General features: G+C 37.4%; 1 protein-coding gene across 3 annotated transcripts in view; it reads right to left on the bottom strand.

Annotated features, from left to right (window-relative positions):
* Nucleotides 1–7,320: 7,320 nt before the first annotated feature.
* Nucleotides 7,321–21,572, bottom strand: part of TOLLIP (toll interacting protein) — a 28,952-nt gene continuing 14,700 nt past the window's right edge. For all 3 annotated transcript variants that reach the window (XM_075712401.1, XM_075712403.1, XM_075712402.1), the window contains 3 exons: nt 20,108–20,260; nt 18,644–18,734; nt 7,321–8,516 (listed from right to left, as the gene is read on the bottom strand). In XM_075712401.1, the coding sequence (XP_075568516.1) occupies nt 8,302–8,516; nt 18,644–18,734; nt 20,108–20,260 (459 nt within the window). In that variant the 3' untranslated portion in view covers nt 7,321–8,301. The remainder of the gene's footprint in view (nt 8,517–18,643; nt 18,735–20,107; nt 20,261–21,572) is intronic.

Raw genomic sequence — 21,572 nt, 5'->3', positions numbered from 1 at the left:
GACTGTTGAAAAATAATGGAGAGATGTTCCATAATAACATTAGACAGATCTTTCAGTACCCTGGGATGAATCCCATCGGGTCCCATAGATTTAAGTGCATCCAGCTGGAGCAGCAAGTCTTGAACAAGTTCAGAGTTGGCTGGGAGTTTATCATCCCCCCAGTCATGGTTTTCCAACACCAGCCTCCAGGGGTCCCAGGGCCCATCATCAATGTTAAAGACAGAGGTGAAGAAGGCATTGAACATCTCCATTTCGTCTACATCCCTACCTGTGAGGTGACAGACCTCATCAAGCAACAGACATTATCATCTCTGATCCTTCTTTCGCTGTTAACTTGTTTTAAAAAGCCCTTTTTGTCATCCTTCACAGCGCTGGCCAGCTTGAACTCTACTTGAGCTTTGGCCATATGAATTTTCTCCCCACAGTGGCAAACAGCATCTCTGCAGGCCTCCCGTGTTGCCTGTCCATACACTTCTGATGTCCATACACTTTCCTTTTCTGTCAAAGTTCTAGAAGATGATCCCTGGTCAGCCAAGCCAGCCTTCTGCCCCACTTGCTTGACTTCCGACACCTTGGAATTGCCTGCTCCTGTGCTCTTAAGAGATGACTCATAAAAAGTGACCAGCATTCATGGACCCCAATACCTTCAAAAGCAGATTCCCAGGAGACCTTACTAACTAGCTCCTTCAACAGCGCGAAGTCTGCTCTCCCCATATCCAGGGTCAAAGTTTTACTGGCAGTTTTTCTGCTATCGCCAATGATTTGAAACTCAACTACTTCGTGGTCACTGTGACCAAGACAGCCATCAGTCACCACTTCATCCATGAGTCCTTCTCCATTTATGAATAACATATCTAGGAGGGTACCTTTCCTAGTTGGCTCCCTTAGTACCTGCACCAAGAAGTCATCTTCAACATGCTTCAGGATCTTCCTGGACCTGTTTTTGTCTGCTGTATGGTATTCCCAGCTGACACAGGGAAGTTAAAATCACCCATAAGGACAAGGGCAGTTGATCTAGAGATACCCCTTAATTTCTTGTAGAATAACTCATTGGTGTCATCATCCTGGCTGGGTGGTTGATAGTAGATTCCCACAACATCCACTTTGCTTTCCCCTTCTTCCTTACCCACAGGCTCTCAACCACATTTGTCACCGACTGTAAGCGCCATACAATCCAACCCCTCCCTTACATACAGCACCACCCCCCCGCCTAATCCTCCTGAGGAGCCTTATAACCGTCCATCACTGGCACACCAGTCACAGGACACATTCCACCAGGTTTCACTTAAGCCAATGATGTCGTAGCTCTGGGACTGGGCCAAAGCTTCTAGCTCCTCTTGTTGATTCCTCATGCTGTGCGCATTAGTATAAAGACACTTCAAATGTGCTCCAGTGTACTCAGCACATCGTGGAGCAGACTAAAGGACCTTGCTAGCACAGCATCTCTCATTGGCATGCCACCACCAGTCTTAACTCTGTTGAGCCTCATTTTACCCCTTTCCCCCTTCAAATTTAGTTTAAAGCTCTTTCAATGCTAACTTTTATGCAAAGATCCTTTGACCCCTTTGAGACAGGTGTACCCCATCTGTCATCAGCAGGCCTGGTGTCATGTAGACTGACTTGTGATCAAAACACCCAATATTCTGACAGTGACACCAGTCACAGAGCCAGGTATTGATCTGCTGGCTCTTCCTGTTTCTTCCCTCATTATTCCCTGCAAGTGGAAGGATAGAGAACGCTACTTGTGCTCCTGATCCCTTAACCAGTTGTCCGAAGGCCCTGAAGTCTCTTTTCATCACCCTTGGACTTCTTGTTGCAACTTCATAGAATCATAGAATCGTTTAGGTTGGAAAAGACCTTTAAGATCATCCAGTCCAACCATCAACCTACACTACCAAGTCCACACTACACCAATCAAGGGTATACTAGACTAAACCATGTCCCAAAGTGCCACGTCTACCTGTTTTTTTTGAACACTTCCAGGGATGGTGACTCCACCACCTCTCTGGGCAGGCTGTTCCAATGCTTGACAACCCTTACCGTGAAGAAATTTTTCCTAATATCCAACCTAAACCTCCCCTGGCGCAGCTTGAGCCCATTTCCTCTCGTCCTATCACTAACTACATGGGAGAAGAGACCAACACCCACCTCCCTACAACCTCCTTTCAGGTGGTTGTAGAGAGCTATAAGGTCTCCCCTCAGCCTCCTCTTCTCTAGGCTAAACAACCCCAGTTCCCTCAGCCGCTCCTCATAAGGCCTGTGCTCCAGACCCTTCACCAGCTTTGTTGCCCTTCTCTGAACATGCTCCAGCACCTCAATGTCCTTCTTGTATTGAGGGGCCCAAAACTGGACACAGTATTCCAGGTGCGGCCTCACCAGCACTGAGTACAGGGGGACAATCACCTCCCTGCTCCTGCTGGCCACACTATTCCTGATACAAGCCAGGATACTGTTGGCCTTCTTGGCCACCTGGGCACACTGCTGGCTCATGTTCAGCCGGCTGTCTACCAACACCTCCAGGTCCTTTTCGGCCAGGCAGCTTTCCAGCCACTCTTCCCCAAGCCTGTAGCGTTGCATGGGGTTGTTGTGACCCAAGTGCAGGACCCGGCACTTGGCCTTGTTGAACCTCATACAGTTGGCCTCAGCCCATCGGTCCAGCCTGTCCAGGTCCCTCTGCAGGGCCATCCTACCCTCGAGCAGATCGACACCCCCACCCAACTTGGTGTCATCTGCAAACTTACTGAGGGTGCACTTAATCCCTCAACTTCATTGCTGCCTACAAGAAAAAGCAATAATGGATAATAATCCGAGGGCCATACCAGGGTAGGAAGTTTTTGCATCACATCTTTAACCCAGGCCCCAGGGAAGCAGGAGACTTCTCAGAGAAGTGGGTCCAGTCTGCATATTGGGCCTTCTGTTCCCCTCACAAGAGGGCCTCCTGTAACAATGACCCATTCTTTTTTCTTTATGGAAGTGGTTTTGATACAGTGTGTAGGCTGACTTAATCTTAGTGACACTTCCAGCCTTGATTTACTATCATCCTTGTCACTGTTCAGTTCCACTTGCAGAGCCTTGTACCTATTACGCAAGGGCACCTGGGAAGGTGGGGTAGTCACGGAGAATATTGCCTGCTGCACTAGGCAGGAACTTGTCAGCATTCCCCCCCACTATGTGCACTTTTGTAATTACTTAGCAGTTCATTTTTAAAATAGCATTAAGCGTTTCAAATCAACCTGAATGCTCCACATTAAGCTGATGACTATTACAGAAATTATGCATTTAAGGTGGAAAAACATTTTCCTTTTGTTTTTGGCACACAGTGCCAAGCTCCTGAATCTAACCCATAAAGAAACATAGACAGCACAGACATGGAAGATAAGTTTACTGTACCTTTTCAGTCACTGTAGTTATTTTATAATTGGAGATAATTTTAAAGCAAATTGAATCATCCTTCATTCTCTTCCAATGATAAATGCATTAAAATTATAAAAGTTTTCCATTTGTATCTAGTCTGCTTCATATTCCAGATTACTCCACTTAATGTTTTAAAAACATGTTCTAAGTGAATTCTTTTTATACTCCAAACAGCAGTACTTTCATAGTTCTCCCACACATGGAAACACAGACGTAGCTAAGATCAATCTATTTGCTTTCCACAAATTCACTTTTCCCACTTATATGCAAATTTTACTTCAGAAGTTATGGTATACCATAAGTACAGCCTATTTCTTCTTAAAAAATTAATTATGATTTTTGGCAAGATAGTGAAGAAAATCCTTCTAAAATATCCTGCAGTATGAAAATAGATCAACTTGGGTCTCTAGACAATCTGAAGATCTAGGAGAGAAAGTTGAAGTCTTCAGTAGGCTACAACTTAAAACCGTAGCAGAGAAGACTGTTAATATGGGGTTTCATTTTTCCTACTTATTCTAAGAAAACACATATATTTGTACTTCTTCCTAGACTCCCTGCTCTCATTGATGTACTTAAATGTTTTAATAATTCAAAATACACTCATTTCTCTTCACACCCCCAACACATCATCACTGGTTGATTAGCATTGAAATGAAAAAGCTAATAAATATTAAAATGCTAAATAGATGCTTTAGCAGCCACAAGAATGTCAACATTTGTTTAAGTAAACGAATTCTCACTTTCTTATCTCTCATAGTGCACTGTAGAATTGTGAAAGCAAACTGTAAGCTTTAGAACATAAATTGGGATAGAAACTGACACCAAAGGACTAGCAGAAAGCACAAGTTGAACACAGTTTCATTTCATAGTAGGTGCTAAGTACATTAAGGAAATAAATCAAAGGAAATTCAGTTGTGAAAGATTCCTCTCAACTATCATTTGTTAAAAAAATTAACTCCGGATAAAACATACTCTACAAACTGGACAGTAAAACGCAAAATGTTAGCCTGATAACACACTAATACTACAGACTACCAGTTGATTAATGATCACTGAGCATAGATAGCAATGCTGTTAAATGAGAAAGAGGACTTCAGATAGCTTTACAGTCAATCATAGAATTAAAAAGAGATGCTATGTAAACCAAATCTTTAAAATTCATTAATTATATATTAGCAGATAAAGCCAGCTCTTACTGTAGCTAAAGTAGCACATAACAAGGTCTACCTCATACCTCTTCACTTGAACACCACTCTCATCTAGAGAGTTCTCAATTCCTTCATAATGCAGAGCATTTCCTCCATACCCACACACTGTTCTTCGCTCCTCCCTTGCCTTCCAGTGTTGTCCTTCAAGCAATGCAACCTCACTACTGCCTCATTCTGTCCTCCAGACCTGCAATACTGTGACATTTTCTTGAGAAACTAGTGCCTAGCAGAGTTAGAAAAAAGCATCTACCTAGAGATGAATACTTAAAATACCCTTGAGTCCCACCAGATGATCACATTAAGAACCAGTGTAACTTGTTAACTAATGCACAAGACTGAATAAAAGACAGTAACTGATAGCTGAATTCTACATCAGTCTGTACACAAAGACTCAAATTGTGGTGCTCTCCAACAGAGACGTAATACACTTTCATTTAGATGATACATTTATTAAATTAGAATGAAAAAGTTAATGTACTTTAGAGTGCAAGAAACACATTTGGACACTGGACCTCAATACAGAGAAACAATGCCTTCAGAATTATTACAGTGAAAAACATCCTCTGTATGGTATTACATGTCAACCAAACAAGCAATAACATTTGTAAGGGAAATAACATTCAGTACCATCAGCAGATGCAAAGAGCAGTAGAGAAGAAAGTAGCAAGGATCTAGCAAGACAAAAAATGTTCCTACCTTCAGCAAGTTTAGCCTCTTGGCAGGACTCAAACTAGTACTAAGAGCACTAACTTTTAGCAGATGCCAGTCTTATACAGCTGGCTTTGGCTCCAAGCTGCTTGAAGCTGTTGAGCAGAAGAGCAGCAAACACAGTATTATCCCATTAGTATTTTGTCAAAAGCTACAATCATAATGAGTGACAATTTATTTGTTTTAAATCAAGAAAAAGACTTTCAGTTCCAGTACCTTAACTTCACAGTCCCTACAATAACTAAACACTCCCTGCCTTTTTTAGTCTCTTCAATTCAAACCTGACAATGAACAATTTCACTGAGAGGGTATTTATGCTGAAAAGCTGAGTAGACTTATGATCAGTGTTTTTTTGTTTTTGACAAGATAAAGTAGCACATGTTGGCATAATAGTTTCAGCTATAATGCTTAAGACATAAAATCCCCAGAACAATATTTTAGTGTAACATGCTGAAATCCGTCCACTGGCCATACTGCTCCTACATATCCCATCTTCAACTCAAACATCTACCCTGCTTTGCATAACATTTGCCTAGAACAAAACAAACAAAAAAATTCTAAGAACAGGAGCCTCCCTCAGAGGCCCAGAGCCTTGTTTATGAATAAACCTGGCTAACCTAACATTTGCACTTACCCCTTCTGGTGGTTAGAATTGAAAGGTGTTTATTCCACGCTTGAAATTGAGCTGTAATAGGATGCAGTACAATTTACCAGCTATTAAGTTGAACCACGGCCACTTGCTTTTATAAAAAGCTGTATTACAGATCCCAATGTTTTAATATAAAAATTTAAATATATAAATTTCCCCTGAATTGTTCCATCCCTAGCAATTCGTGTTATCTGTGTAAAAGTTAGAGCAAGGGACTCTTCCTGGAGATACCTAAGCATTAAATCCTTACCAAGATTTACCCTTTTGGGTGACGTCACAAATCACTGTCCTATAAAGACCAAATGCCTCTACACCTAGTCAATCACAAAATTTACCATGATTGTAGGGAAGGGACAAGACTAGTTTCTTGATGAACACACCTGTTTTATTTTAGAAAATAAAAATGTGGTGATTCTACAACTAAAGCACACAGAAACTATAGCCTTGAATCTCATTATTGAAAAGCCAATTGGAGGATGTATAAAGACACACTTTCAACGGTAAATTTAAGATGGCAAGGGATTCATAACAAAACTTAAAATGATACATTATGAAAAGACAGCTTTAAAAGGTCAGAAACTGGGATGATTTTTGGTGCTGTATTTTAAAAGTTTCAGTATCACTTTTAATCATAAAAAAATAAATATTCATGCTCTACTGCCAGTGCTACCTAAAGGCTTCTTGAATGGGGGGTTGGGGAGGAATAAAATCAGCTTTTCAGCAGATAATAAAGAAAATATTTTAAGTGTGGGACATGAAACAAAGCGTGGAGAAGAAGAGAATACGGGTCCTTTTTCCCCATTCCAAACCTGGCTTTAATGTTCTCATGAATCACTCAAGAGCCTAGATTTCAAGAGTACATTCTTGAAAATAAAGTTCTATGGCTATTGTAGAAAGTATTTCAAATCAAGCATTAAAAAAATAAAACAGCAACATTGCACATCACTGGAAAAATAAACGGGTGCGTACTATTTAAAGTGCATTACTTTACCAGCTACAAAAACAGACACCACAGAAATTTATCCAACAGATGTAACTGGTGCATATTGTAAGATTCTGCAGCTCCAAGATGAGCTGTTATGTGAAAAAAAATAACACTAACAATAAATACAAGCAACCTCCAACCTCCTCTGAGGATCAGACTATAACTCAGATATGTTAAATTTTCTCTCACGAAGAATTTATTTTCATCTGCATCAAATAATAATAAATTGACTACAGCAACTGTAGTCTAACAAGTCACTGAGCAACTCATAATGCCATTCAAAGATTCTGAAGCTACTTTTCATGCTTCTTATTTCAGATTGCAGGAAAAAATACAATATTTTTTCCACTTATATAAAACAATAATTTTGCTGAAATATAGGTATGAAGAAAGAAGCCTTATAACCAAATCACAGATTTCTGTTTTTTTAATGTAAGACAACACCTTAAATAATTGTTTACGGCTTCAGTAATTTTCCAGGTATAAAAATCTTTCTTTCTGCATTTATTCTTTGAAATAGCCATGGGAATGCAGAAGTAGTAGTTACAGTGCAATTAACTGTGGGAGTACATTAGGGCTCATTCCTGTTCTCTGCTACAGCAATACATACTGTACAAGTTAAGTTACCTGTTAAGATTTTACAGATACATAACAATACTATATGGGAGTATAAAGCCCCAAATGCACACCAGATAATATATTGCTTTGGTGCCCAATGACTAGACTGAATAGAAAGATGCTCATTACAAATACCAACAGCGCAACCTAAGAAATTTACCTTATTAAACTAAAAATCTTCAGTCAGAAACAATTTAATATATCGCAGCAATAACTAAACACCACAGGACAAGGAAAGGGTCTTTCTTTTCATTTCTGGTGGAAATAGGCTGCTTGATGAAACCCAAACACTTTAATAAATCAGTTATGTTTGAAGAGCAAACCCTCCACAGAAAACCAAATTTTTTCAATCTAACAAACAGTAGTAAATCCTGTACTGCATAGAGTTACTTTGTAAGAATAAGTTTATGAAAAGGGGGAGAGAAAGAAAAAAAAAAAAGCAGCATTACTCCCCACCCCATCAGAATATAGCCACACAGGGCACAGCTGATAGTAAAGATGCTTCAATGCTATATTGTAGGACATAAGCGAAATAGAGTATGTACAGATTGAGAAAGAAAGTGAAAAAGATCCAAACGTCCAAGGAGAAAAGGGGTATAATCTTTACACAGGATGCGCTAACAGAAAGCTGTTGGGAAATTCTTCCTCTAGCTAAATCCCTGGCTTGGCAAGTAAAAATAAGTGGCATCGAGGACAGGAACTATGCAGGAAGTAGGGATCTATGATTCTTCAGCCATCTGAAGCAAGGAGTTGATAGCTGCATCCTTGTTCCCCCTCTGAGCTTCTAGCACTGAGCGGATTACTTCCCTGTCCATGTTGGGAAACATGTCCTGGATAGATTTCAGGTCCTCTTCATTACACAGGTGCTGAGGGTTGACTGCAGGAGGTGGTATTGCCACTGGTACCACGCCTGGATTACAGACTGCAGGCATCCCTGCAGGCAAAAAAAACAGAAGAAAAAACCCAAAACATACATAAGTGTGTGTGTGTGTAAATATCAATGATTTTGAAGAAAGTGGCTCATGACTTGCCCCAACCCATCAACTTCAGCATTTTTTTTTTTAAACATGTACTCCAATTTAAAAAAAAAAAAAAAAGAAAGAAAATAAAAAAGGTTGCAGAGATTATACCTAGACTGTTGCAATCAGAATACATTTTTCTGGAACACGCCGTCTACCCAGGTTAGGTTCCAGAAGTGGTAAACTACAGTATGGCAACAGGTACAGCTCAAAATTAGGTTCAACCTGCATTAACCAGGTTTACAATTGAATCACTAACCAAACACTAAGCGCACCACAGAAAGGTGGGGGTGTTTTTTTTCCCACCACTCTAAACTCCAACAACAAGGGACCCATCATATTTTAATTCCTAGTGTACTTATGTAGTGATGAAAAAGATGGTTTTACATCAACACTATATATAACTGACACTTAGAAATTCAATGAATGCAACCTCCATTGCATTCAAAGGAAAGCAAAGTACTTAGGTCCACTAGGAGACTGGACCACACTCGTAAGCAAGTTTTAAGCAAATGGTTTTCCCTGGTTGAAGTTCCATCCAGTTCAGCCTGCAAAGTCAAAGTGGCTAAAGAGCAATTCCTCTCATGCCTATGGGGTACACACTGCTTATCCCTGTTCCTCCACCAGAGGACAAAATTAATCTGACATTTTTCATGAACTTCTTGCACAGCTGTGTAAAATTAAAGCAGTCAGTTTATAACAACAGTTTTAGAACACGAGTTTTCTAGTTCCTATTAAAAGGAATTACTAGACAAAAGTCCCTTTTCATCACTTAACAACTTTTATCATTAATTAAGCACAGATCCATTACTGAAAAAAAACACCATTTGTTTTTATAAAACTGAAACCAGGTATAGTATACCTCTAGAGACTTCCATCACCACTTCTGAAATTGGCCTATTTCATTTCTTCTCTAAATAGTTCAAGACCCCTGATTACTTTAGTCCCACACCTTTGTGTGTTACTTTTCCTGTTCTGCTCTATTGTTTGTAAGGTAGGGCAAGGAAAACTACCTACATCTAGATGCAAACATGGCACTGCTTCATACAGCAGCACAATAAAGCTTTTGTATTTGTTGTCTATTTGCTTTTGAGCATGTTATTTGCTGTTTCAAATACTATTCACCTGGTATTTTCATAGACTAGTCCACAGTAATTCAAAGATCTTTATGTGTAGTAATGACCAAGAAATCATCACCAAATATATATTAAGATTTTCCTTTACACATAATACTTTAACACCAGCCTTAATATGTGCTTTTATTTCCCATTTACTCTAATGAGATCCTTCTGCAACCTGCTGCAGTCAGAGACTTCGAAAACAGCTAAGACAATTTGTCAAAACAAAAACTCTATTAGTCCCCTTCCTTGATTAGTTTTTTAAAAATATGATGCACCCCACCAAAGGCCTCCCTCCATTAGGGGATGACTCATCACTTATTTTTATCTGTTCATCAGCTTTTCAAAACAGCTATTACACCACAAGACTTTATTTAAAGACATACTTTATTGTATGACAGTATCATATGATATGAAGAGTCCTTAGCAAATAACATTTTCACAATGCAGCTGACAAGGTGATATACACAGACCACATCATTCTTGCCCACATACTCATACACCTATAATTTCTAAGGTACGAGCTTTCCCTACATAACCATGTCACCTCCTAAAGTTTACTAGTTGGTTGCTTGTTGTACATCAGCTCATCCTAGTCTCCATAGGTTTTAACTGGTTTATGCAACAGGGAAAACAGTTATTTCAGAACTGTTTAAAAAAAAATAATCAGTTTGCTATCCTCCAGTCCTCTGAAAGCAAGACTAATTAAGCAATAGGTTACATACTGCATTTGTAAAAAAATCCAAAATACAAGACTGGGAATAAATGTTATCTTACCTTTGTTTTCTTATGGATCATCTTAACAATTAGTATGAAACTCTAAAATTATAATCTGAGGCTCCTTCTCCATAAAAAAGCATTCCTTCTGAAGAAGGACAAAATTAAATACTTTCTTCCTCCCCCGTTACGGTCTCACATTCCAACCATTTTTTTTTTTTACTCCTTTATATACTTTTATCTTTATAGTCACTTAATTACCCAAATTATTCTAGGTTCTCTGCTTTTTTAAAATAAATAGTTCTCAATTCCTTACACATTTGCTCTTCAAAGGCTTTGTTAGCCAACCTTATTACCAGTTAAGATTTAATATATAATTTAAGTGTCTCTCATCCCCTCATTTGGGCAGACCTACCAGTTTTTGGCAGAAACCTACTTTACTATTTTACTGCAGACACTTTTTAGGATTCTCCAAGAGTGCTTTTATTTATTTATTTATTTTTAATTTGGCATACATTTACTTTGAGCAGCTAAAATCTTTTTTTACATAGTTTTTAGTTCACCTGTTTAGCTTTCTTTCCCTGACCTTAATTACTTCCCCTTAAGTTAAACAAAGGATGAACTATTTGCACCACAACTATTATACATCTTCAAAATAAGGTACTTTTTGAACCGGGTTTCGTATATTGCTCAGGAGCAGATCAAAAGCCGCTTCTCTTCTACTGAATTCTAACTGTTCAAAGCATAGTAAAATAAAGCAGACCTACAACTGACATAATTTTCAAGTGTGCCTCTTTGCAGGCTTATCTCTCCTAGTGTAATGACTAAAGTACTAAAGTGATCAAATGTATTGCAGCTATATATGACTTCTATTCAGACTTAACACCTCCAAAAAAACCCAAAAAGAGCGCGCAAAGAGCAATTTCAATACTTACCTTGTCTCTTCAAGATTTTCTTTAACGTTTAACTATTTAATCAGAAATGTCTATGCTCACTTTAACTTGCACAAAAAATTTAGCACTTCAGTGATTATTGTTTTTCTATCATATTTAAAAATGCTATTTTAAAATTCACATTCAAGGTTGGATCAGCTAAGCCTATCTTACATCAACTCTGGTTGACAAGGTACTGCAACTGAATATAGTTTGACTGTGTGCATTGCAACCAAGATTTTACCTAATGTCCTCTTTGCTATTTCTTTCTTCAACTTGGACTTCTGTCCTACTTGAAGGGGTAGGGGTGCATTACTGAATTGTAAGTGCCTCCATACTTATCAACGTTCTCTAATTTTGAATTTAAAATTCCCCTTGTAATCATCTTAAGTTTTATTAGAAGCAAAAAAGGAACCTATATACTTTAAGTCTAATGTACAGGCTGCATCTATTGGAAAAGGTTCATGCTAGCAACTAAAGAAATGTCCCTCTCACCATAAATTTATTACCTACACACTGGAACCATGTCTCTGACCAGCCATTTGCATCACACCTCTACCAAGGATATCTATCACCTCTTCTGCAACAATCTAAACTTCAGCTCTAGAGCTTCTTATGCCATTTGGACCATGGTCCCTGGAATTCTACATCCTACAGCTTACCAATAAAGTTTCAGTGTGTTGTCTGTCAAAAAAATCAAGACCAGCACGTAGTTTTTCTTACTGCTTTCATCAAAACAAGGTAAGTATGAAGCCAGACATCTGCACAGGCAGTATTCAAGAAGTATTTTTCAATCTAAATACTCAATTTCAGAGACAAGAAGTTTCTTGATAGTGTTGTTTTTCACTAATGATTTTCAAAATCCATTTTCTCAGCTCTTACAGTTCTAGAATTAGTTTATATTGTCTACAACAAATGGAAAGTAGTATCACAGTGATTTTTAATAAATATTTCCAAGATAAAACGCTTACTTTTCAGGAAACTCAACATTCAAGCTATACAAATACCAATTTAAAGAGTACCTTGGTTTTTTGCTTTGTTCCACACTCAGACTAAGAGCATCCATAATTTCTGATTTACAAAATATTAAGCAAGACTTAAGCATAAACTTAAAGAACTATGGACTAAAATTTAGTAAATATACATATATAGAGAGTCTTAGAGAAAGTTATAATAAACTTCAAAATTATCAATGTTCAGTAAAAAGTTGCTTTACATATTAAGCACCTCATTTCACTAACAGGTAAAAACAAACTAAACCACATAAGAATCCACTATAAATGGAATTGCACACTCCTGTGTTGCTCTCAGATAGTAGGTAAGTGTTATAAATCAGAAGAATGAAGCACTGTTTTCTGTTTCAGTGAAATGACAAACATGCTTGCATAAGCAGTGACATTCCAATACATGAAACAAGTATATACAATTGCAAGTCAATTGCTACGAGCAGCAATGGAAGCATCAAAGCAGCATTAACAGGGTAAACTTTTTCTGACTGCACACAAGGCATTACACACTTTTTATTTTATTTTCTTGTTCAGCCAAGTGCCCTCTGTTTGATTTAACTCATTGTTACTCTGTCCCATGCATAGACCCTTTCAGAGTAAGCTCAGAAACCTTGGAGCACAAATTCTTTCATTTAAAGGAAGAAATCAGTATAATCTCCGATATACACAAATAGGTGGTCTTAATGTTATTTGCTTCAGAAAAAAATTCAGTGCTAAAATATGCATGCCATCATCTCAATTTTTTTAAAAATGTTGCTTCTTTGCAAAATACTAGAAAAGTGAAGCATATGGACCCACAGAAAAATTCTACAATTCCACTGGTCTGAATAAACCAAATATGCTGCAACAGCCACACCCGTTTTATTTACAGCATCGTTCTGAAATTCAGAGCATCAAGAAATAACATTTTATCTCACAGAATTCTAGAATTTTCTGAACATACTTGATTGAAGACCAATGCTTTTATCAAAGTCAAGGATGTCACAATATCTTTGCACAATTCAAAATCAAAGGTTATCATAGTAAAGTGAGTCTAAATTGAAGGAAAATTTATTTCCTGTAACATAATTTGCCTTTAAAGTTCAAGCCAGATGCTCAATTTGACATGGATTCTAAAACAGACGCGCACAAAAGACACACTGATGAAAAAAGTGTTATCTTTTTGAAAAACAGGCTTATTTGAAGATTAACAGAAGGCAACTGGCAGGCTGTCTTCTCAATGTCACTGCAGAACTGAGTTCTTTGCTTTCAAGGTTACAAAAAGTCATGACATTACCTGCTTTTCCCGAAATCTTGCAGTAGCAGAACAACTGCAAGATTAAAGTTTCTCTTCCAGGAAACCAGTACTATTACCTAGAATAGCTCAGTGACATACAACAGTTTCAGAAGAATATTAACATCATGTTTTAGCCATCAACACCACTATCACCAATTACTTTAATGATTATAGCTTGAAGCTGAGAACATGCCTTTAAAGACTCTCCAGCAGGTTAGAGGGGCTTTAACAATTTCCAGGAGATGCATTAAATTGTCCTATTGTGACATTCAAGTGGCAATGCCTTGTGATACAGTCTGCTGTAACCAATAAAGCTGTTTAGATGAGTTCATGCAAAGACTCTTGAGTCAATGAGGATGGGAGTGCGAAAAGAGCTTGGAAACTTACCCAGAGCAAAGTACTCAAGCCCTAAAGATAGGTGAAAATGAAGGGGCAAGGGGAAAGGAATAAGACATGGGAAAGAAATATTAAACTATTTTTAAAAGGAAATGAACCATTTAGCTTCTGAAGGTGAAAGTTGGATAAACAGAGGCAATTGCGTAAAAACTAAACTACCTAGCATCAAAAACTAAATGGTGCTAGGATTCAGTCTCCCAACTAATTTGCTTCACCACTCTGAACAAGTTTCCTAAATGTGCTGTTTTTACAGAAATAACAATCAGAGGAAGTGTTTTCAAAATAAGTAAGCCACCAGGTGTTTGCAGCAAAGATTATATTTTATAGCCCACAAAGGACAACACACATCCATGGTTTTCTGAACAAATACCAACAACATGACAAGCTAACCTATCAAACTCAATACAAACACCTAAAGGAGTAACATACATATACACACAATTTGCCTCAATGAAAAATTATATTCTAGACTCTGACAGAGCCCTGAAACACGTGGGTTAAGCTACTTTTTAAACAGGTGTTTCTAAGTTAAGTACAAATAGATTTCCTATTTATTCCATGAATATTTAGATAAGAAATACAGCTTGCTTCATTGAACTAACTTTTTCCAGCTTACTGTCTTTGATACACTATCAAGACAACCAGCTTAGACTGTAATATATCATGATATAGAAGGCAACGAAGCTGGTGAAGGGTCTGGAGCACAAGTCTTATGAGGAGCAGCTGAGGGAACTGGGGTTGTTTAGCCTAGAGAAGAGGAAGCTGAAGGGAGACCTTATTGCTCTCTACAGCTACCTGAAAGGAGGTTGTAGTGAGGTGGGTGTTGGTCTCTTCTCCCAAGTAGTTAGTGATAGGACGAGAGGAGATGGGCTCAAGCTGCGCCAGGGGAGATTTAGATTGGATATTAGGAAAAATCTCTTCACGGAAAGAATAGTCAAGCATTGGAACAGGCTGCCCAGAGAGGTGGTGGAGTCATCATCCTTGGAAGTGTTCAAAAAACGGGTAGATGTGGCACTTTGGGATGTGGTTTAGTGGACATGGTGGTGTTGGGTTGATGATTGGAATGATGATCTTAGAGGTCCTTTCCAATCTTAATGATTCCTAGTTTTTACTTCCATTATAAATAATCCAGCCACCAAGCCAGGAAACATGAAATTGCTACTCTACACTTAACTGGTTTAGTGGTCGACTTGGTAATGTTAGGTTAGTGGTTGGACTGGATGATCTTAAAGGTCTTTTCCAACTTAAACGATTCTATGATTCTACGATATTCTACAGCCTAAGTAAAGTAATCATTAGGAAAGGAAACAGGAAGAAGTGGTAGATAAACTCAACTTCTAGAAGAGCAAACAGGATTGACAAGTTCAACTTTTCCCAAACCCAATCCACAGATACCATCTATGGCAACTATAGTTTGTAGCAAGTAGCGTTCCTGTCAGCAGTTTTTAATTTTTACAGTTTTTGAAATTAATTAACATGGTGCAAGAATATTCTATGGTCATTTCTGCTTTCATCACAGTTCTGTAACATGTACCATCTAATATGGGGGGAAAAAAGCATTACCTGTGTTGGCATTTCAAGCTTCATCTGCTTACCACAGTGACTAACTGCTTGCTACTACTATTTACCTCAGTTTGTATGATAGAGATACATGTGAGGAATTAGTTGCTTCGACCTTAATTAGAAGGTTAGTTACATATACTAAGTTTTGAATAGAACTCTTCTGTTACAGAAAACCAGCTTGGCCTTCATGACAGCTAAATTTGACTTAACACAATCTCTCTTTAAAGTGCAATTATTTTGGACAGTTAACAAATAACTGTTAAATCGTCTGGATAAGCATTTTAATCCATCCACTGTATTTCCACCATAGATAAAGACTTAGAATCTAACAGTCTTGCCCAACAGCAGAATCTCCTCCATTTCAGATGCAATAAACTACTCAGTACTGCTCTTCCACTCTTCTGAAGGAAACAAATAGAACTTGTTTATTGACTATGTTCATTTAGCTGGGTAGGTAAAAAACCTGAACTAAGAAGATGGGAAGAAGGTAAACATATTGCTGCAGAGCATACTGATGTCCTACCATTGCCCTTCTTGAAGCAGTCTCAAAGAGAGAGAAAACCCTGTACAGAGTTCCAAAGAAAGTGTACCAACAGTTTCCCCACAAGATACAATCGATTCAGCTGGGCAGGGAAGCTCAGTAGTTTCCACGCATCTTTCTGAAAGAGTTTATGGAATCTAGGAGGAGCATCTAGTTCCATACATAGAAAACATTCTGACAACACTCCATGGCTTCCAAGATGCACTGTTGGTTCCTTTAGAATTTGAAATTACTTTTAAGCCATACAATTAAATGTATGAAACAGTAAAAACATTCTGAAGTCAAGTCACTTTCAAAGTCCAAACCTAACCATCCATCTAATTATTATGAGTGGGTCATTGATTAGTGAATAGGCAAAAGCTTTAAAACTCAGTGCTTTGAGAAATTTTGCTGGTGCACACAAATTCTAGAACAGCAAACACAAAGCACAGTAATATTAAAAAAAACTATCAAAAATATAAAAAAATTTAAATACAAAGCTGGATTGTAATAAGTTTGGCATTTATAAAGTCAAGGAAGTGCATTCAAGATTTCCCAGAACAAAAGAAAAGTCCAGATTGAGGGGTGGGACTTTGTAATGCTTTAAACATACAAGACAGAATCAGGAAGAATTTTTAATACAGAATATTATCAGAGCAGTAATTAAAACAAACATGCTGCATCTTTGCAGAAGGACAATGCTCCAACACACAGACCAATGAAATTTTAGCATATAAGAATTTGGTTTTATGTAACAATGTCAGGCATTACTATCACTTGCTAAATATTAGTTGTTTCTTCACTTGCCCAAGTAGATTTAATAAGTATTACTGAAAATATTCTCAAGATAAATACAAAATTTACACAACCCCAAGATCTGAACATCAAGATACACCACTGTACTTGTTTTTCAGCTTTGAAGGTCTAGTATCAGTTTTACCTGTTCAGTTCTATGTCTAGTTTCAGTTATACCTGAAACTAGTCTCTTCATTTCTACTGTTTGTACTCTGGCACAGTAATTTTGCAATATGAATATTCTCATTTTGATCTGTTCAAGAAATTCTATAGCACCTTCTATTACGTTGCTCTATGTACCACCCCAGCTATTGTTTTTCTTTTAACCATACACAAGATTAACTATGTTTGAAGTTCACTAACTTGTTTGGTATATACGGATGCGACAGACCTACAAGCAAAAAAGATATGGCATCTAATTCAAACACACAAAAGCTACACAGAAGTCTGGCTTACCACAACGGAATCACACTTCAGGATGCACGCACAAGTTGGAACTAGTTTGCTGGCAAAGCAAGCAAGACTTAAATCCTGAGAATTAAGCTATGGAGATAAAAGCACTTTAAAATGAAGCAAACTGCATATTTTTGTCAGGGAATAATGTATGTAACCAAACTTTTCCATGTTTTGCTCTAACTTAACTCTACAAAAATAAAACAGGAAGTATGATTCTTTAAGTTAAATATGCAGTCTTCTGATGAGGAGGTTTGTTTTTACAGAGAATGAAATTTTAAATTAAATCAGGAATTGAGTCTTTAAAAAAAACCAAAAAGTTGGTTGTGTCAGCACTGCAATTATGTCCCACACACTCTATCACTCATTCATATACTTGTATGCAAAGAAATTCAAAATACGTAAATCTATATCTTATTTTCCCCTAAAAAGTACACATATTACTGAATAAATGTCCATATAACAAACTGGAGCTTTTAAGAGCTGTAAGTGAAACACACAAAAAACCCAGGTGAACTTTACTTATCAGTTATTTAAGTAGGGCAAATTCAAGCTTATTTACATACTTTAAACTTCTCTTCTTTGATAGAAAAATTACAAAACCTAAGGTAACACATCTTTCTATACAAGTCCAAAACTTACTTTGCACAGACTAAGAGAACTGACAATACCTGCTTTAGCTCTTCTTGATGTATTTACCTAACTGTCTCAGAGCTCCCTAACATTTTTCATTCACTGTGCTACATACTTCACATGCTGTGTAGCAAGTTTCCAACAAAGCATCTTCAAAGACCAGAGGAAAGTCAAACCCGTTACAGGCTATTTAAGCTGCAGTTTTGACAGTACAAGTCATTTGGTGCACCTTCTGAAGTCTGAACCGTTTCAGACATGGATTGCCACTATTTAAATAAGGACATATTATATTAGAGTGCAGCCTGCTAGATATTTAGTTATTCAGTGACCTGACATAAGTCTAAAAGAAATACTCCGAGAAGCCTTCAAGCTACTTGTTCCAACTTGATAGTCATTTTAATTCATTTAATCAAACTTGTGCAGCTCCCTTAAACAGGGTACAAGACTGAAAGCAGATCTACACTTAATTCGCTCACTGTTCTCCTCTCAAAAACGTATCATGGGAAAAGTGGTCATGGACAAAATAATTTATAGCTTCCTTTGCATTCCAAAAACCAGGAGAAATTTGGTAGTTATTTCTGCAAAACCCTCCATCTGGAAGTTTTAAGAGTCTTCAAGGAGAGAAAACATACCTGCTATAGGCACATATCCAACTCCTTGCTGATATACAGTGGGCATCAGGACCACTGGCTGGGGCTGCATCATCATGGCAGCTGGCAAAGACTTGACACAAAAAGCACAACAGACAGATTAGAACTACTCAAGAAATAAACTAAACCAGTAATTGAAACAATTAACACAGTATTTGAAAAAAAAAAAATCACATTGTAAATCCATGTTCTATGTTCAATATTACAATATGAATACCAAATGCTAATCTATATTAAGCAAAATCTCTGGCAAATTAACTGAACTACCATCCTTTTAAATGACAATTAATTTACCTGTAAATTAATATAAACTTATCATGTCATACTAGTCTTTTGCAACAGTTTGAAAAATTTTGCCACTGAAATTTTGTTACTGAAGCAAATTATGATGGGCTTAATCAGCTTTCATGCCTTATGAAATGAATATACAACATATTCACCATAAATGAAAAGTTAGAGCAAACCTAAGTTTTATTAAAAGCAATATACTGCTCCTAGAAGCAAATTTTAGTTCAAATCAATTATTTTTGAGGTAAACCAGTACTTTAAACAAAATATCAATTTAACTCCATTCCCTTTTACTACCACAATTCTTGTTCAGTTTGATCTTGGAAAATATTAAAAGGCTAGATTCTATGTGCAGTACATTCATGGGCAGTTTTAAAGGTTAATTACAAACTCATTTCTCCTAAGGGTAATGGAACAACTGTTCAAATGTGGGGCAGAATGTGAATTTCAAACAGCAGGGAACATATGTTTCCAGTTGTGCACTCAACAGCAACATGGAACTTTTGATCATATACAAGTGTAGTAGGAAGCATTCAGGACTGCACATGCTACACATGCTATCCAACAGCTACTTAAGACAAAAGTGACAGATGACAGCATAGTCCACAGGCTGCTGAACGGACCAGTTTAAGTCAGTAGTTCATGACTAGAGCACCAAATGAACAAGAATGGAAGTTAAAAAACAGTCATCAGAAAGAGCATTCGAACTATCCAGAAAGACATAAACCAGAGAAAAGTTTCCATTATTTTTGCTTTTAAATTGACATGACTTTCTAAAAATTCAGGGGGAAAAAAAAGTTATTGTTAGATTCCAAGAAGCTTTTTAAAAATTATTATTATGATGATTAAATTAGAAGTTACAATGGACCATTTGACTATTTCTTTTTTATACTATTAGCACAGGAATAAGCTGATTTTTTGTAATTGCAAAACCAGGTAAATAAATACCCATTTACCACCTCACCAAAAAGTATTTACTGCCTTAACTAATATTTTTGACTGCCATTCCCAAAGTTAAGTATAATTATTTTAAATGCTGACACACACAAACACCCAGTAAGGTACAATGGAACTATTTCTACCTCAAACTAAAGTATCTCCCTCCCACTACCCAAGAAGCTTCTCTCCCCTCCCCCTCCCACCCCAAACTTGGCTTACCGTGTATGACATAACCAGATTAATCATTCCTTCCTTGTCATCACCTTGCCTTCCGCTCAGGCTATACCATTCATCCTCCACATTTCCTTGTTTCAGAGACTCAGGAATTGTAATGTGTGTCCAAGCAATGCGGTCATCCATTGAAAAGGCCCGCTGGAATATAATTTTAAAAAATATTATCAAATTAATTGTCCTAAAAAAGAAATCTTAAAATTATTCCTGACTAACACTTCCTTCAGTTTTATTCCATTTCATTTTGCCAATTTTATTTTTAAGTTATTCCTTTTGAAATTACTAAAGTGTTGGTAAATATTTTGGCCATCTCCTTTCCAACAACCATGAATGATGCTTTCAGTGGGATTACAGATTGATTGCAGATATTTAATAATAAGAAATTGAAAACCTGAAGCAGAACACTTCTAGAAATACAACATTCTAACATTAGCATAGTCTGTGTGAATCTAGTGACATCCTATCAGAGGCCATTAAATGAATGTAAACAGCTTCTGTTTACACTACTACAAAAGGTGTTGAATTACTGGAGTTCACAGCCTGTTGCAGCAACAGAACAGACACTTCAACCAATCAACCAGCCCCACAAAATAGCATCCAAAAGCTTCATTTGTGTAATGACCACACAGCTGGTGCAGTGTCAAGTTTTACTACACACAGTAAGAGAGGCAGCAAAAAAAGGTGAATCACAGACTTTAGCCTCAGTTGTAGACTCTTAAATTGTTCAAGAAGGTATGTTTGTGCCAAGTTGAACAGCTGGGATGCAGGCACATATTCCCTACTGTCAACAGTAATAACATCTAGCAGAACAACATACTAGAATTCAAGATAGTACTCCTCTAGAAAAGCTTTGTAGAGCAAATTACATACCAGAGCTGTTAATCAGACCCATTCAATCTCTAAGAAAATGAAATTGTTTAGAGGTTAGGTATATATTACATGGTGTCTTAAGTAAAGCATAGACAAGTGCCTACATGCCCACTTGGAATGAAATTCAGGCAAGTATAGATTAAGTTATGTTTCTGCTAATAAATCCTAGTGATTACACACAGTCTATATTTGACAGCTTTATTCTCAGCATTTCCAAGCTTGGGAAAGCTTCCAAGCTCCTCCTGGGGCAGAATAACACTGAAGACTTTATAAGTAAAATAGCATTATATAAAGAAGCTATCTTTAATAGGGACAGTACAGAATATAAGGCTGCAGGGCACTTTGATAGTGAAGAGGAGCTTAAACACCACTCAGACATTTTTGCTTTGCAGGGAACCCTGCTGATGCCCCTTATCAACTACCAAAGGAAAAGTAACAGGTCTGACATTCTGGGGGAAGAGTGAAGCCTTATGCATTGCTGCTCTTGGGATTCTGAAAAATTATCATCTCCCAGAGAGCACATCTAAGAAACAGCCTTTGGTAACTCAATCCTTTTTTGTAAGATTCCACCCAAGCCTCAGTC

The sequence above is a fragment of the Pelecanus crispus genome, chromosome 6, assembly GCF_030463565.1.
Source record: "Pelecanus crispus isolate bPelCri1 chromosome 6, bPelCri1.pri, whole genome shotgun sequence".
Taxonomy (NCBI): Eukaryota; Metazoa; Chordata; class Aves; order Pelecaniformes; family Pelecanidae; genus Pelecanus; species Pelecanus crispus.
Note: the sequence above shows the minus strand (reverse complement) of the source record. Positions and strands in the feature narration are given on the sequence as shown.